At 33.4% G+C, this 17,855-nt stretch overlaps 1 protein-coding gene across 1 annotated transcript; it reads right to left on the bottom strand.

The window, feature by feature from the left end:
* Nucleotides 1-2,068: 2,068 nt before the first annotated feature.
* LOC146997353 (uncharacterized) lies at nucleotides 2,069-17,479 on the bottom strand. Its single transcript, XM_085817437.1, has 2 exons — nucleotides 17,401-17,479; nucleotides 2,069-2,524 (listed from the first exon to the last, which is right to left on the bottom strand). The coding sequence occupies exon 2, from the start codon at nucleotides 2,504-2,506 to the stop codon at nucleotides 2,183-2,185; it is 324 nt and encodes a 107-aa protein (XP_085673563.1). The 5' UTR covers nucleotides 2,507-2,524; nucleotides 17,401-17,479; the 3' UTR covers nucleotides 2,069-2,182.
* Between the last annotated feature and the right edge of the window lie 376 nt (nucleotides 17,480-17,855).

Genomic DNA, 17,855 nt, shown 5'->3' with positions numbered 1-17,855 from the left:
TTCCTCATATTCCTCATAGCTTTAACAAGAATTGAAGTTTCTTCTACACAGATTCATAGCAGTAGATGTCGAAGGAACTGCGCTTTGAGGATCTTCGAGCTCAGTCATGAGCTGAGTCAGAATCATATTATTTTTGGTAAATTTTGCATTGCTCTTAGAGGATCTTCAAGCTCAGTCATGAGCTGAGTCAGAATCATGTTAATACTTGGTAAATTTTGGCATTGCGCTTAGACGATCTTCAAGCTCAGTCATGAACTGATTCAAAATTAATGGTTTTTTTTTTTTTTTTTTTTTTTTTTTTTTTTTTTTTTTTTTGTTGTTGTTGTTCCAGTAGCATCCACTTTCTCCTTTACCGGTTTTAAATTAATTTTGCCGTTAGTTTGTTTGTAATACCTGTATAAAACTTCCATAGTAGTTTTACTACTTTTAATAAAATCCTGTAACCTTCACCAGATTCCGGTTTCGAAATCATGATACTGAAAGCACTAAAATAAGTCTATTTTTTATTAAAAGTAGCATTTTTAAGTTCAATATTTAAACACCGTATTTGAATTGTTATTTTGCAAAGGTTGATTTTAGTGTAACTCTTAGTTCAACAAAGTATTTCAATAGTGATGTTTATGTCTGTTGAAGCGCTAACATTGTGGCTGATAACGAAGTATGTTTATTCTATGGAACATTTCTATCAGATTTTAAAGCTATTAGACATTTTATTTACATTTTTTAAGCAAATGCATCAAAGCAACCAACAGATCGTTAGGGTGAGTTTTGGAGTTTAATTATACATGAAAAACATTTTTACTGCTCTCTTCTTCTTTATATTGTTGTAAAGTATCTTAATTTTTGTTAGCGAATTGAGAAATATTTGGATTGTATTTCCTATTTTTGTTGCCAGGGGTCTCAGCTGTACATTCTGTTAAGAATTTAAGTGAGAATTCATAACTATGTTTTTGTATCATTAAAAAAAATCATTATTTTAAAATCCTCATTATTTTAGTCCGAATGCTCAAGAATATTTATATCCGTCAATTCAACGGTTTTTTGATTTTCATCCCCAATTTCGTCTAAATTATTTCTGATAAAAAGAGCTTTGGTAACAATCAACAATATTCCATATGTAAGACATAATAACTTCTGATTTAAGACACAATAACACGCCGAATAAATACTAATTCAAACTTCTGATTTGTATTAATAACGTTCATTGCTTTCTTCATCACTGAAGCTTCGCTTGCAACTACAACCCAATATTTTGTAAAGAAATTACAGAATATTTTAGCTTAATCTAAATCAGATGTACACATTTTTCAGCCTCAGAGGTCCAAGAATAGAATATGAGTACAATCCAAACTCCAAAATCTGTTTCCAATCCATGAAAATTTTGCTTAATTTGTCTATAATATATTAAGGAGTGTCATAGGCTTCTTTTTTCTGTGCTTAATTGGGGGGGGGGCTGCCGCAGAATTTTTTTATTCAGCGCTATATGGACAGACATAGCTAGAAATACTTAAAAAAAGGAAAGCAGCAGGTAGTATGCGTGTTTTTGTTCTTTTTATTTCTGTAATAAAATGAGAGAGGAATATTTATGAGAGCAGAATATTTACGTTGCAGACACAAATATAAAATGAATTGAAATTATTTCTTTAACCAAATAGATTTGAAAGGATTTACCTCTTTGTTTTAAAGACTCTCTGTATTCTTCGCCCATGAATCTAGAGCTTATAAGATGAAAGAGAAAATGGAGAGCACAATGTGTTATGTTTCGCTGATTCTGCATACATATACCAAGAACTGCAACAAAGACAGAGAGTGGTATTGCTAAATGTCGCCTATGACAAATAGATTACTCGCTTCTTCCTATCGATGATATTTAAAGCAACATTTAAGGGATATGTTAAATTATACGTGTTAGGAAAATTTCCCATGCGTTCTGTCGTCTTAATTACCATTTTATTTAATATTGTAGCAGTCCTTCATTACTTTAAACGTTTGCTTGTTTGATTTTTTTATTTCATGCAAATAAATAGTGTCATCGTACTCTAAAGTATACTTTCCAGATTGCAAAATATATAAATAAACAAAACTTTATTTACAAAACAATGAACTTATAATACAAATGTACATTTTTACAACTGCACAGCCTCCTCAGGCTTGGCACACACGCTCTTAACATTATGAAATTCTACCAGTCACTGTAACCATGTCCATGAAGACCGTGATCCAGTGGAGCAAGTGACAAGGCCTCTGCATTGTCGTATCCTTCAGCGATGTCTAAAGCAAGTCCATGCCCATGTCCATGATGCTTATGATGTCCATGATGGTGCTTGCGAAGAAGTTTAGCTATAACACCGGCAGCGAGAAGAGCTTCTACTGCGCCATGACCCCCCTGACCATGATGACCACCACCAAACATTCCTCCCATCATACCTCCAGCTTCTACTATAATTCCACATGAGGCTAACAAAAGGCAGACGCAGATGAAAATGATTTTCTGGCATGAGGCCATTGTGTTCTGGAACTATTTCTGAAAAATGAGAAAACAATGAAATCGAAAACTTTCAGTATATTTTTGAAGGAAACATAACTTGTTGTATCATAAATTATAATACGACGTTTAGCTTAAGAGAGCTTCTCCAGACGCATGCGCCGTTCGCGTTTATCCGCGCGGTGATGAATGATGACGTAACTGTTTATTACGTATGTATGTATATGTATACCATTCTTACTTCTTCGCCTTTTTTCTCTGCTGTACGCAACTATGTTTAAGTTAATCTCTGTCATTAAAAATGTTCATTGATATTACAATCTATTTAGGCTCATTTATTTCTTCAATGGTTATGGGCCCAGGAACGTTTCAACTGTGCCTAATTAGCAAAATACTTATTTTAAAATGAACATTTTGAAGTTTTCGAGCATTGAACTCTTAAGCCTAATTCAGTGCAAGAACTGTTACGTCTAATCAACGGTAAGAACTGATCAGCGTTCAGTTAAGCCTATTTTTATATTGTTCAATCTTGGTTTTTGGCTGTGAGAGACTGTATTACATTATGTCGCATTTGACTACTATAGAAAAACTCGGAAAAGATAATTTTGACAGTTGGAAATTACAAATAGAAGCAGTATTGATTAAAAACGACCATTGGGATTATGTAACCGGTAAAGCGCTAAAACCTGCTGAAGGAACCGAGGACGAAAAGAAATGGCTCCAAGCTGATCAAAAAGCTCGCGCAGATATAATTCTTGCTATTAATCCTAGTGAACTGTGTCATATAAAGCATTGTGTGACATCAAATGCTGTGTGGAACAAACTCAAAGCCGTATATGAATCGAAAGGACCTGCGAAGAAGGCTACATTATTAAAACAGCTTTTATTTAGAAAAATGGTGGAAACCGAAACGATGTCTGAACATTTGAATAATTTCTTCGAAATAGTTGATAAGCTTAAACAAATGGAAATTGACATAGCTGATGATTTATTATCGATTCTTCTGCTCTATAGTATTCCAGAAAATTTTGAAAATTTTAGATGCGCCATCGAATCAAGAGATCAGTTACCTAGTCCCGAATCTTTGAAAATCAAAATGTTAGAAGAATGGGAAGCAAGAAAAGGGAAAACATCTCAAGATTCACAGAATGCATACTATACTGATTATAAAAGAAGAAATCAAGAACAGAAGAAAAATGAAAAATGGAAGGTAAATTCAAACAAAAATTTTCCTGCTGAAAGAAATTTTCGAAACTTGAAGTGTAATTACTGCTCGAAAATTGGGCACAAGGCATCTGAATGCAGAAAGAAAATAGCTGATAGAAAATATGCGCAATCAAATAAAGGAAATCAAGGTTCTATGATGGCTTCTAATTATGAAGAGCAGATTAGTTTAGCAGTAAACAATGCTTATCAGAAGACCTCCTCATGGTGCTTAGACAGTGGCTGTACATCTCACATGTGCAATGACAGAAGGTTATTTTCAGAATTTCACCCTCGAACGAATTCAACCATAAAGTTAGCAGTTGACAAAACAGCAAAAATTACAGGAATTGGAACTGTCCTTATAACAGTACCTAACGGAAATAAGACAATTAAACTTACGCTCAAAAATGTGTTATGTGTTCCGGAATTAAAATGTAATTTGCTGTCAACATCTAAATCTACTGCAAATAATCGTTCAGTGATTTTTACAGAACGACATGCTAGAATAATAGAACCAAATGGATCTATACTAGTGCAGGCTATTCGTCATGGTGATCTTTATTATATACATCCAAGCGCTGAAACAGCTGCAATAGCACAGGTAAGTGATTTTGTAAAGTGGCATCTTAAATTAGGTCATTTAAATGAGTCTGATTTGAAAAGACTTAAGTCTGATAACATGGTTAGAAATTTAAATTTTAATAACACTGAACCTCTAAAAGACTGCAAAGTCTGTATCAGAGGTAAACAAACTGTGCAACCTTTTCAAAAAGAATCAAAATTTCAAAGTAATGAATTACTGAACTTGATTCACTCAGATTTGTGTGGACCTATGAGAGTCCCATCCCATGCTGGTTCGCGGTATTTTGTTACTTTCATAGACGACAAATCGCGTTATGTCGAAGTCAGTTTTCTTAAAACTAAAGATGAAGTGAAAAAGGCATTCATTAAATACAAAGCTGCGGTCGAAAATCGTCTAGGAAAGAAAATAAAAATCCTTCGGACTGATAACGGTCTCGAATATCGCGGAGAAGAATTTAATAAATATATTCAAGAATGCGGGATTAAACGAGAATTCTCTGCACCAATGACTCCTCAACAGAATTCGAGAGCTGAACGCATGAACCGCACTTTAACTGAAATGGCCAGATGTTTGTTACTACAAAGTAATCTTTCCGAATCCTTTTGGCCTGAAGCGTTGAACTGTGCTGTTTATATTCGTAATCGTTGCCCGAATCGAAGTCTGGGAGTAAACAAAACACCTTATGAATTATTTTTTGGCATCAAGCCAACTGTATCTCACTTCAAAGTATTCGGACAGAAATGTTTTGTACTTAATAAAAGGTCTAAAGGGAAATTCGATCCTCGTTCAGAAGAACATATATTTGTAGGATACTCAAATGAATCGAAAGCATACAGGCTGTGGAATAAAAATTCCAGAAAAATCGTTATAAGCCGAGATGTTAGATTCATTGATGAATTTGAAAACTCGACTAATTATGATAAAGATTTAGAAGTTTTATTTCTCGAAAATATTCCTGATAAAAAGAAGGAAGAACCTCTGAATGTAAAGCAAATATCGGCTGATGAAATAACAGAAGACCCCTCAAATATGGCAGAAGCATCTGCTGAACCATCTGATAATGAAGATTCTGATTCCGAAGCACTACCTGAAATGCAGATTAAAAGGGGGGCAGGTCGTCCAAAAGAAGTCAAGACTGGGAAGCCAGGAAGATCAAAAAAGGAGTACCACAATATAAACATAGAAAAGGAAGAAGCACAAATTGCTGAAGAAGATACAAATCCGACATTAGAAGAAGCATTAAATGGAAGTTATGCTGAAGAATGGCATAAGGCTATGCAAAGTGAGTATGAAGCACTTGTTAAAAATGGTGCATGGAAATTAGTAAAGCGACCACACAACAAAAAGGTAATAGGATGTCGCTGGGTTCTTAGAACGAAATATAATGCAGATGGAACAGTTCAAAAGAGAAAAGCTCGATTGGTTGCTAGAGGATTTGCACAGGAACCTGGAATTGATTTTAATGAAACATTTGCTCCAGTAGCCAGAGCAAGCTCTATAAGAACTGTGATTGCATACAGTGCTGAACAAGACCTTATGTTATATCAACTAGATTTTGTTATGGCTTATGTTAACGGAGATTTAAAAGAAGAAATTTTCATGGAACAAGCTAAAGGTTTTGAAGACCAAAATAATCCTGATTATGTTTATGCTTTGCAAAAGTCTCTTTATGGTTTGAAACAAAGTGGAAGACAGTGGTATGAAAAATTAGACAAAAAACTCAAAAACTTTGGATTACAACCATTACAATCAGATAAGTGTGTATACAGGATGAAAACATCTCAAGGTGAGTTAATTCTAATTTTATATGTTGATGACTTAATAATAGCAACAAATAGCTGTGATTTATATGCTGAACTTAAAGGTTATCTTTCTAAAGAATTTCATGTTAAAGATTTAGGCAAACTTCATTATTGTCTTGGAATAGAATTTAATCAAGATGTAAATAATAATTCTATTAGTTTATCTCAGCAGAAATATGTTGATAATATTCTAAGAAGGTTTAATATGCAAGATGCAAAACCAGTAGCAACTCCTTTAGATCCTAGTGTAAAATTAAGTAAAGAAATGTGTCCTTCTGAAACCGAAAAGGAAGAAGTGAACAATGTACCTTATCGCCGTCTAATTGGTTCGCTTATGTATCTTTCTGTGTTTACTAGGCCGGATATTACATATGCCGTCAGTCACCTGAGCCAATTTAATAACAATCCTGGAAAATTACACTGGTTGGCTGCAAAGCGCGTTCTTCGATACTTAAAAGGAACTAAAAATTATTGTTTAAAATTTCGAAAGACTGGAAAAGCACTTATTGGATATACCGATGCCGACTGGGCGTCTGATGTTAATACTAGAAAATCGTATACATGTTACCTATTCAAGCTAGCTGGAAATCCGATAACATGGGAATCACGAAAGCAACAAACTGTTGTATTATCAAGTACTGAAGCAGAGTACATCAGTCTTTCAGAAAGTGCCAAAGAAGCAGTTTATTTACGTCGTTTTCTTAAAGAATTAAATTTTACTGCTGATTATCCAACCATTATATATTGTGATAATCAAGGTGCACAAAAGCTTATGAAAAATGCTGTTTATCACTCACGCACTAAACACATAGATATTAGACATCATTTCATTCGTGAAATTTATGAAAGAAATGAAATAGACGTTAAATATGTGCCAACAGAGAAAATGCCTGCTGATGTACTGACAAAAACATTGACTGCTTCGAAACATTCTAAGTGCTGTAAATTAATTGGAATAACTGTAAATGATTAATGTTTATTTTTTTTTTCCAGCCGCCAAACGTCGAAAGGGGGATTGTTGTATCATAAATTATAATACGACGTTTAACTTAAGAGAGCTTCTCCTGACGCATGCGCCGTTCGCGTTTATCCGCGCGGTGATGAATGATGACGTAACTGTTTATTACGTATGTATGTATATGTATACGATTCTTACTTCTTCGCCTTTTTTCTCTGCTGTACGCAACTATGTTTAAGTTAATCTCTGTCATTAAAAATGTTCATTGATATTACAATCTATTTAGGCTCATTTATTTCTTCATAACTATTAGATATCTTTAATATTAGATTAATACAGTGAAGTTGCGTCTTCTTTAGAAAAAGTTGGTTGTCAATCGTTCCGTAACACCTTTCAAAAATAATTACAAACTGAAAAATTTTTAATTAGTTTCATATATTTCCTTTGATTAATGCAATTTTATTACATCTTTCCATTAGACAAAACAATTCATTATCGTCTCTTAACGTCCATAAAAAACGGTTAATGAAACATTTTAATATGAACTTACAGAATTTTTAACATTAAAATCGTATTAACACATTTATCATTGAATATTACATGATTTTCACATCTAGCTGGGATATTTTTCCCGATAAATTTTGATACCTTCAACAAAAAAAAATTTATTTTTTTACATATATTATTCCAGAATATATCTGTTCTCATTTACACCTAAAGTGCTATGAAGCACTTCCTAAAAATTCCAAAATATAAATTATGTAAGATACCATAAATCGACAAGATTTAAATACATTTGTGTGATAGGAGACCAAAATTTCAGATTAACGGGTTCGTATGATTAAAACTAGTATAAATATAGTTAAAATATTAATCATTTTGTTAAAGGAATAAAAATTTATTAGTAAAAAGTATAATTAAAGTATTTTATATAAAAATATTTATTAAAAGGATAATTTTTTATTCCAAAGTTGCATCCGTATATTGTATCTATAATATTTAAAACTTAATTCAATTTCGGTTTCATTTAAGGGAAGCACACTAGTGTTTTCTGACAAGGAGAAGGATGACTTTCTGGAGAATCCTGTAAGGAAAACTGGCTCCAAGATACACTTGAGAAAACCACGAAAAGCATGCAACCAGCCCGCTAGCCGTGATCCGAATCCAGGTCGAAATACCAGTGTTCAGCAACATTTCGCTCGGCCAACGGTGAGCAATTTAATTTAAGAAATTCAGTGTACGTATCCGAATTGAGGTACTGGTTTACGTATAGTACAGTTATTAAATGAGTTATTTTTCAAAGAGGCTGCATTCAAATTGAATGAGACTGAGTATTACTATGAAAATAAATGATACAAATAATCATTTAATATATCTTATACTTTCTGCAATGAATAAATAATTCTGAGTTAACTTCTAAAAGCATTGCAAACATTAATTTTAAATAAAAGTTAACTTTGTTTATCTTCTACAATGACTATAAGATTTGAATATTATCTTGTGTAAGAATGCAAAATCTTTCGCATATTTATCTTAAAGACTAAGTTGCACTTTAACAATTATTGGATTGTTCGTTTTTTTTCTATGAAAATGTTAGAAGATTATCTTATGGTCTCTACATATAATAAAAGAGTCTGTCTGTGTGTGTCTTTCGTTTGCGCTGAGCATAAGCTAATAGACCCACGGCTACGAAATTTGGTACATACAGAGGCTGTTCGCACATTTTTTAGACGATTTTGGTAAGCGGTAATAAAAAATCGTTTGCTGCAAAAGATGTAATTGCAATTTTACTATGTTTTTAAAAGTCAAAATTATTGTCTGTGGCTTGAAAGTTTTGTTTTTATTCAAAATGACGAATTTAACAAAGCAGTAGTTCGAAGGCTACATTTACGCTCTTTCCGAAGAGAAATATGCATACTCCGTTATCCAAAAACGATGTGAGAGTCATGGTTTTGTGATATCTAAAGCGTCGATAACATATCATCAACAAGAAAGGAAAAAAAACGTCAAATTGGAGCCTCAAGTGGGACAAAAATTCCAAACAAGTATCCAAGGGAAACACGGACATCTTCGACTTTTGCAAAGGTACGTTGTTTAATGTTAAAAGAAAATTCCCCTAGTCAAAGGACAATTGCAAAATCATTAAAATGCTCGGTGTCCGCTGTGAACAAAATGATAAACTGTAACAGACCTATTTAAGTGTAATTGAACTATTTTATTCACGCCATGAACTCATGAACTGTAACCGAACTATTTTATTTTAAACGCTATCTCGTGGCGATATGAAAAAACGTCAGTCGACCTCCAGCCGCCATGATGATAGCTTACTATGTTACGTTATTCTCAATGTTTGATGTTCCATTTCGTTTATGTTTCATTTTTATATATATTTCTTTTGTTTGTAACCGTTCCTGTGTGCTCTGTTAATAAATCCTTTTAAAGCTAGCCGGCATTAGTGTCTATTGAGGAACGGCTACATCACATTGGCCCCCAACTAAATTTGAATCCAAAATGGCGCAACAAAATGTTTAGAATTTCTGTTTGGCTTTAACAAGCTCTTACTCCCGAATTTGACTTTTAGTTGCTGGAGATCGGCTCAGTTTCTTTTCAGGTGTGGACTACTGGTCAAATATTCTGGAAACCAATTCTGGAATTAAAATTGTCATACCGTGCTGCTAGCACATCGAATCATCAACTGGACAATTTCTTCGGAAAAGATAAGTTTCGTTTACATTATCGTTTAATCTGAGTTTAAAGTTCTTTTAAACTGATTATTTATTATAAGCTGCTTCTTAAAGCAAATGTAAATTCTTTACTGAAATCTCATTTATTGATACTACATAAGAGTATTAAACGAAAGCAAACAGCTTTCTGTTAACCAAACGTTATTTCTTGAATTGTAATTTGTTATTTTAAAATGTTAATTCGCATAGTAAATTAATTTGTGAATAATATTGTTTCACTGAATACATGTTTTGATGTTAAAGTTTGAATATATTCATGGACGTTGTTCATTAGAATTTATTAGTTTCGCTTCTGCATACAGCAGCAGATGTTTTCCCCCCGCGGAAATGTTTAGACTAGCGATGATTTATGATGTGTTTACGTCAAATCTTTTATTATTTTTATTTCCTTTGAGTGCTGTTGTTCCTTATTAAATGTTTTATTCTACATAAAATAAAATATTGTACTTGTTGATTTATCTTTCGACGAAGATTTTGAGAAAATGATTATAGTATAATACTTTAAGAAAATACGATTGTTTTCCTTTAATGAATGCATGTCTTGAAAATATTTATTGAAGCGAAAGAAAATAATTATGAATAAAATCGAATGACTATTTAAATAAAGTAAAAGAGTTACTAAATGTGTATTGCTTAATCAGCTTAATATTTTGTTAAGATTAAGATTTCGAAGAATTCAGCTTAAATATAAAAGCTTATGGTAAGACATTTATGTATGTTTTGTATGTTTTGCTAAGTAGTAAACAATTTTTGAGCAATTTATTATATGTTATTTTCTTGATACAAGTTGAATTTATGAGGGCATTTTATGATATTTTTACGACTCCGAAATAATAAACTTTGTGAGTATTATTGTGTACATTTATAAATACTGTTTAATAGTGGTATATAAATGTACGAGTAACAATGTTTACATTCATACATGCTGTTTAATAGAGGTATATACATTTTACTTAAAGGTATAATTATTAATTCTAAAATACTGTATTGTGAATAAAATCGAAATAACAACAAATTCAACTTCATCTTTTCCCTCCCCCCTGACCTCTCATATAATTATGGCTTACCTTGCCAAAGCACGAAAAGAGGATTTAAAAACTCTCGCTGCAGAACTGGGTTTCACTGTAAATGACACTATGCGAGTAATAGACCTTAAAGATCTTATTGTCAATTCTGACACTTATGATGAGGCTTTTACCAGGAATCTTCTGGAAACTTTAATCGAAACTAGACAACAAAAACAACGTGAAAGCAACGATCTGGAGACACGTCAAAGAAAAGAACAAGAACTTTTATTAGAATTGGAACGTTTAAAATTAAACCTGGCAGCTGCTAGCTCAAATCCTAACTATGCCGCCTTTGCTTCAAATGCAGCTATTGGAACAAATATTCAACACCTAATCCCTAAATTTACAGGAACTTCTGACATTGCAACCTACCTGCAAATTTTTGAAAGACAATGTGAGAACGTTAATATAAAACAAATAGATTACATCACTCATCTCCTACCTCTTCTGCCTATAGACATTTCGCAAATTATTTTAAGAGAACCAAAAGACAAATTAGAAGATTATTCTTACATCAAGAAGATTCTGCTACAAAGATTCAAATTAAATGCTGAATCATTTCAAATTAAACTTACTACACACCATAAACACCCTGGGTCTTTATGGAAAGATTTTACTTACGAATTAAACAATTATCTCGAAGAGTGGCTCCATAGTCTCGATGTTACAGACTTTGAATCACTCAAAGACTTGGTCCTGACGGATCAGCTTAAAAGAAGAGTCAGTAGTGACGTTAAGGAGCATTTTATTGATACTTGGGGGAAAATAAAGAGTTCATCTGAATTAGTACAGAAATTGGATGATTATGAAGCTGTACGTGTTAAAAATACGAATTATAAAACTGAACTTCCTGGCAGGCGGAACTATTCTTACAAACCGACTAATCCATTCAAACACAAAGTAGAAAATCGAACAGGTGACATACAGGGAACTCATAAAACCTTTTCAAATCGTGTTCAGCAACAAACAGAGGAAAAGCGACCTCCTTTAACATGCTATGGGTGCGGAAAAACTGGTTTTATCAAGTCTAAATGTCCAGACTGTAACCCCCCAAAGACTTCAAATTCATCAAATTTTGGCACTATCCAAATCCGATCCTGTTTATCTTCCACTCGGACTGCTGTATTTCCAATTAGTATTGGTGGTGTTTCCGGTGCAGCTTTCGCCGACACTGGTGCTAGTCACTCAATTGCAAGTGAATCCCTCTATCATATTCTGCAAAAACAAGATGCAGTATTTGAAAAGACAACACTACAAGTGTCTTTCGCTGATGGTTTGGTATCTGAAAAAGAGGTACTTCGCACCGAACAAATCATTCTTCTCGAAGGCAGAGAGTTCAAAACTCCGCTCCTTGTGTTGCCTGATGCCAAAAATAACTCGACTCTGTTAGGAACTAACTTTCTTCAAAAAGCTAAAATTGTTTTAAATCTTGCTGAAAATAAGTGGAACTTTTCTGATGAACCTCGAAGAAAATATAGCTTCGTGAAACCTCATGAATCCCAAGTACTGGAAGAAACCCCAGTTGTTGTAAACAACTGCCAACTACGAGAAAACGAAGGACAACAATTAACTACAGCCCAACGGCTTGCAACTGATGCATTGCTTAACAAATATCACACTGTCTTCAAAGTAGGGGGAGAAGCCACTAATCAAAAGCCATCTGGCTTACTTCAAACTCCAGTCTATGCTCAACGTTTTGAGACCTTGTCAATTGATCTTTTCGGTCCCCTTCCTGAAACACCGTCTGGTGAAAAATGGATTTTTATTGTGCAGGACTGTGCCACGAAGTGGACAGAACTATTTGCTTTAAAGGAAGCCACGGCCAGAGAATGTGCCACTATTCTTTTGGAGGAAGTCGCCCTTCGATTTGGGTTACCCAAGAAAATAATAAGTGATAATGGTACCCAGTTTACTAGTGCTGTTATGCAACAACTATGCTATATCTTGAACATTGATCAAAGTCTTACTCCTGTCTATCACCCACAATCTAACCCAGTTGAAAGGAAGAATAGAGATCTGAAACCACGTTTAGCAATACTTGTTGGTAACGACCATCAATCATGGAAGGATAAACTGCCATTAATAAGGTTTGCTTTGAATACAGCCAAATGTGATTCAACTGGACATTCTGCTGCTTTTCTTCAATTTGCACGAGAGTTACGAACCTTAGATGATGTAAAGCATGATATAAAAGCCGTAATTGAGAACGATAATTTTGTTCCCGAAATTACTCCATATTTGAAACGTTTTGCAAGAAATGTACAGCAGGTACGAGAAAGAGTCGAAATGCATCAAAATAAGCAGAAACGATATGCTGACAAAAAACGAAGAGAAACACCGAAATTCGTTCCTGGAGATAAAGTTTGGGTCACCCTCCATCCAATCAGCAAAGGTCCACTGAAGAAAACTGCTAAATTCATGCCCAAGAGAGATGGTCCTTATGTGATAGTGACTACAAGATCTCCAACCACTTATGATATTGCCGATCCTCATGAACCAGACAAAATTCTCGGCAAGTATCATGTTTCAGCCTTGAATCCATATCAAGATCGAAATAAGTTTCAAAACACAGCTCGTGTAACTCCAGTGGTTCCCTTAAAGAAAAGAGGACGCCCGAAACGTGTAATACCACCCGAATCTGCACCTGTTTCACAAGGTGCTGGTGACGCTAAATTTCCTGCTTGTCAAACTGGAGCCCATTCATCTGATTCTCCGCCCGCTGCACAAAGTAGACAAAGGTCAGTTCCTGACTTCTTGCCGAGACGTCTACGAAGTCAGAGGGGGAGGATGTAACAGACCTATTTAAGTGTAATTGAACTATTTTATTCACGCCATGAACTCATGAACTGTAACCGAACTATTTTATTTTAAACGCCATCTCGTGGCGATATGAAAAAACGTCAGTCGACCTCCAGCCGCCATGATGATAGCTTACTATGTTACGTTATTCTCAATGTTTGATGTTCCATTTCGTTTATGTTTCATTTTTATATATATTTCTTTTGTTTGTAACCGTTCCTGTGTGCTCTGTTAATAAATCCTTTTAAAGCTAGCCGGCATTAGTGTCTATTGAGGAACGGCTACATCACAAAACGTTGATTTAAATCTTAAGAAAGCGAAAAAACGCAATGTGCATCGTCTTCTTCCAAAGCATATCGCTCAACGCACGACACGCTGCAGAATTCTATATGAGAAACACTTATCCAAAGAAAAATGAAAAACAATTGTCACAATAGATAAAGAATGGGTGTATTTAAATGATTGTAACAAAAAAAGAGCCATTTATTATCATAAAAGGGAAGAAAAAAATTTGAGTACATGGTTCAAAGAATCGAAAGAAAGTTTTACTAAGGGATTCATGTTTGTTGCTGGTTTTTCTTATAATGGCAAGTTAAAAATAAAGAGAGTGCAAAAAATGTCAAGATTAACTCCAAATACTATCAGGAACATATTTTATCGCCAATTTTTCTGAATGAAATACCATCGCTTTACCCACAGTGCCATCAATCTGTGACACTCCATCAGGACAAAGCTAGCAGTCACACATCAAAATCCACTGTAAATTTCCTAAAAGAAATGGAACAAAAAACTGGTATCAAGGCCCTTCACTGATATCCCTACTAAATCTCCCGATGTGTCACCTATGGATTTTTGTGCTTTCGGACTTTTAAAAACTGCATTATCCAAACGTTGTCCCAAAACCCTAACAGGACTCTGGAAAGCTGTTCGGGAGGAATGGGATAGAATACCTCTTCTGCCACTTCAAAAGGCATTATTATCCTGGAAATTGCGGTGTCGAAAGATAGTTCAGAATAAGGGATGTCAAACAGAACATTTAAAATACAAGAATTTTATGTAATTTAGTTTTGTAAATGCAATATACATCGTCTAAAAAATGTGTGAACAGCCTCTGTAGGTGCATCTAGACAAGAGCCAGTGCACCTCGAAGCGATTTTTTCGAAATTCGAATTAGAATTTTTTATATTTTAGGTTTTGTGACGAAATCCCGTCATTTTGAGACATAATGGGCTATAGGAAAGCGAGATTTTACTCTACGCACTCCATTTTCACATCGTCATGAAACGTAGGCACTTAACTATTTTACGAACTTAAAATAAATTTTGTGTTTCAATAAATCGATTAAATACAAATTTATTTAACAAAGGGAGCTTAACACCTTTTCAACGGGATTTTTTCTAAAAAAAAATTATTTAAAAAAATGTACAGTTTATTTTTCTTTCATTTTTGGACACGTTAAACTTTCATCCTTGCGACGGCTTTTACAAAAAGAATTTTGGAAAAATGATAATATTTTGTATTTTTAATAAATTTTTTAAATGAAGCTTCCGAGTACACTTCTCACATCTTTAAAAATGTGATTTTGGCAACAATTTTACTGTCTGATTGTTGTTGATAGATTTTTGATGAAATCGCATCATTTTGAATAGTTTCATTCTTTTAGAAATATGGGTTTGGCAACAATTTTTCATCGTATTTCTTATGTCACTGTTTTTAAGAGATTGGCATATTCATTCTTTCATTGTCATTTTTATATATTTATAATACATTTTTATTGATTTTTTTTTATAAAGTTGTTTTGCAGAGTAAAATTCTGCGCGGAATTTTATGTTTTTTGAGTTGTTTTCCTGTTATTTTTTGCTTATTTCAGTGTATGTAAGATATTGAAAAGTTTTGCATGATTTTTTTTCTTCAACGGAAAGTTGGTTAATTTTTTTATTAGGATAATTAATATTTGTATTAAGGGATATAGCTTATTTCATTGTAATTTTTTTCTCGAGAAAATATAAGATAAAATATCATTAATTGTACTTTGTTTTTCAGAACTTTTTGTTTTTTGTATTCTTTTATGTTATTTATTGCTCATTTCACTGTTTTTAATATACTGAAAAGTTTCGAGTGATTTTTTTAAAAAGCAAAGTTCTTAACCTCCTTTATACCATTTGAGTTCTTAAGATTTTACAAAGGGGAGTTGGTTAATTCATTTATTAGGATAATTAATATTTGTATTAAGGGATATTGCTTATTTCATTGTAATTTTGTTATACGTAATAACTTTTTTTAAATGAAGTTGTTCTGCAGAGTAAAATTCTGCGCAGTTTTTAAATTTAACATTTGGTGTTCCCTTCAGCCATTTTTCCGGTACATTTAAAAGCCAGACGAAGGCTGGCAGCGAAGTTGATGCTAGTGAATAAATATTTTTTGAATTATATATTGTCCTTTCTGGTTCTATACTTTTTGTTATTTTTATGGCAATAGCATAATTCTACGCTCAAAAGTTTTTTTCCCCCCTTTGCTGGCAAAAAACTAATCCAGGTGATTTTTGACCTCATTTGAAGTAAAGATTTTACAGTCTAAACAATTTTGTAGAGACCGAAACAAATAATAATCAGAAGGGTCCATATCTGGAGAATATGGTGGATGTGGCAGTTTATCCCATCCAAGCTGTTAAAGCTTTTGGCGAGTTACCAAACTTCTATGAGGTCTATATCATCTTGGTGGAACACTACGCCTTTTCTATTGATCAATTCTGTCTTTTCTATTTAAGTAAATGATTCAGTTTGTCCAGCTGATAACAGTACACTTCAGACTTAATCGTTGCATTATCCGGTAGAAGCTTAAAAAAAAAAAAAAAAAAAAAAAAAAAAAAAAAAAAAAAAAAAGATTCCTTTGAAATCCGCCCCAAATAAATATTCCTTTGAAATCTCACCAAACGGATAGCATCACTTTTTTATGAATATCGGCTTTAAGTGCTTTGAACCGGTTTATCATTTTTCTTCCATGCTTCTTTGCGTCTAACATTGTTGTAGACAACCCATTTCTCGTCCCCAGTGATGATACGCTTCAAAAATGAATCTTTTTTTTTTTTATTTTATTTTATTTTATTTTTTTATGTATAAGAAAGAAGTCACAAACGTCAATGCGATGGCACAAATTTCTTTCCGTGAGAACATGAGGAACCCATATGTCGAGTTTAAATATAGGCTTTTCAACAGATGGTGAACGGGCGAATTCTATTAATTCAATCTCTAAGCGTTCTCAGGAGTTGTTATTCGACGGTTTCCATCCTTTAATGCTTTTATTATGTCTTCATCAGATTTAACTGTCCTTTCAGAACGTGGTATCTTCAAGGTAAAGAATTGCCGGATCGAAATTTTGCAAACCAGTTTTGGTCCTGGCGTTCTGTCAAGACATTTCTTCCTCATCGGATATTTTTTTTATAGCTTAAACAGCATTTTTACTTTTTCGATAGTAAAAAAGTAAAATGTGTCGAAAATGCTGCTTTTCACTTTCCATATTTGAAAGGGCACAACCAAAAACTACTGCGTAGAATCAATCGAACTTTTTCACAAGCAAGCCTTGCGATAACAGTTGTCAAAATATATAATGATAATACAGCTTAAGTGCGAAATTTCTCTAAAAAAATACACTTAAGGCATCCGTTGGTAAAAAAAAAAAAAAAAAAAAAAAAAAAAAAAAAAAAAAAAAAAACGAAATTACTTTTCGAACAACCCAATATGTTCAAGTCATACTCACCAAGTTAGAAGAACTTGAAAAGCTGAAGAGAATGGAAGCTGATTGATGGTTAACGGTAGTGTGCGTCGCCTTATATACTCAGATTTCTTCATCCTGGGGAAGTAGTTAACTTCCTAAACGGAAGCCATTTAATACTGAAAAAGCCTAAAAGACGAAAATTTTCCCTTTAACAGTTCCAGAATCATGTTATTTTGGGTAATCCAGTAGTACCTGCTTTCTTCCTTTACCTGTTTTTAATTAATTTTACCGTTAGTTTGGCTGTAATAAATCTATAAAGCTTCGATAGTAGTTTTACTACTTTTATTTAAATTCTGGAACTTTCATCCTTTTCAGATTTAGAAACCGTAATACGGAAAGCGCTAAAATAAATCTCTTTTTATTAAAAATAATATTAAGTCAAATATTTAAACACCGTATTTGGTTTCTTAGTTCGGAAAGCTTGGCTTTAGTGTAAC

Source organism: Stegodyphus dumicola, chromosome 5 (assembly GCF_044657685.1).
Source record: "Stegodyphus dumicola isolate Sdum_Otavi_A_Nest chromosome 5, ASM4465768v1".
In the NCBI taxonomy this organism is placed as follows: domain Eukaryota; kingdom Metazoa; phylum Arthropoda; class Arachnida; order Araneae; family Eresidae; genus Stegodyphus; species Stegodyphus dumicola.
The sequence above is the reverse complement of the archived record's forward strand: the minus strand, read 5'-3'. Positions and strand labels throughout refer to the sequence as shown.

Excerpts from the sequence above, each read along its gene's own strand:
- LOC146997353 (XM_085817437.1), bottom strand. The coding sequence starts at position 2,506 with ATGGCCTCATGCCAGAAAATCATTTTCATCTGCGTCTGCCTTTTGTTA.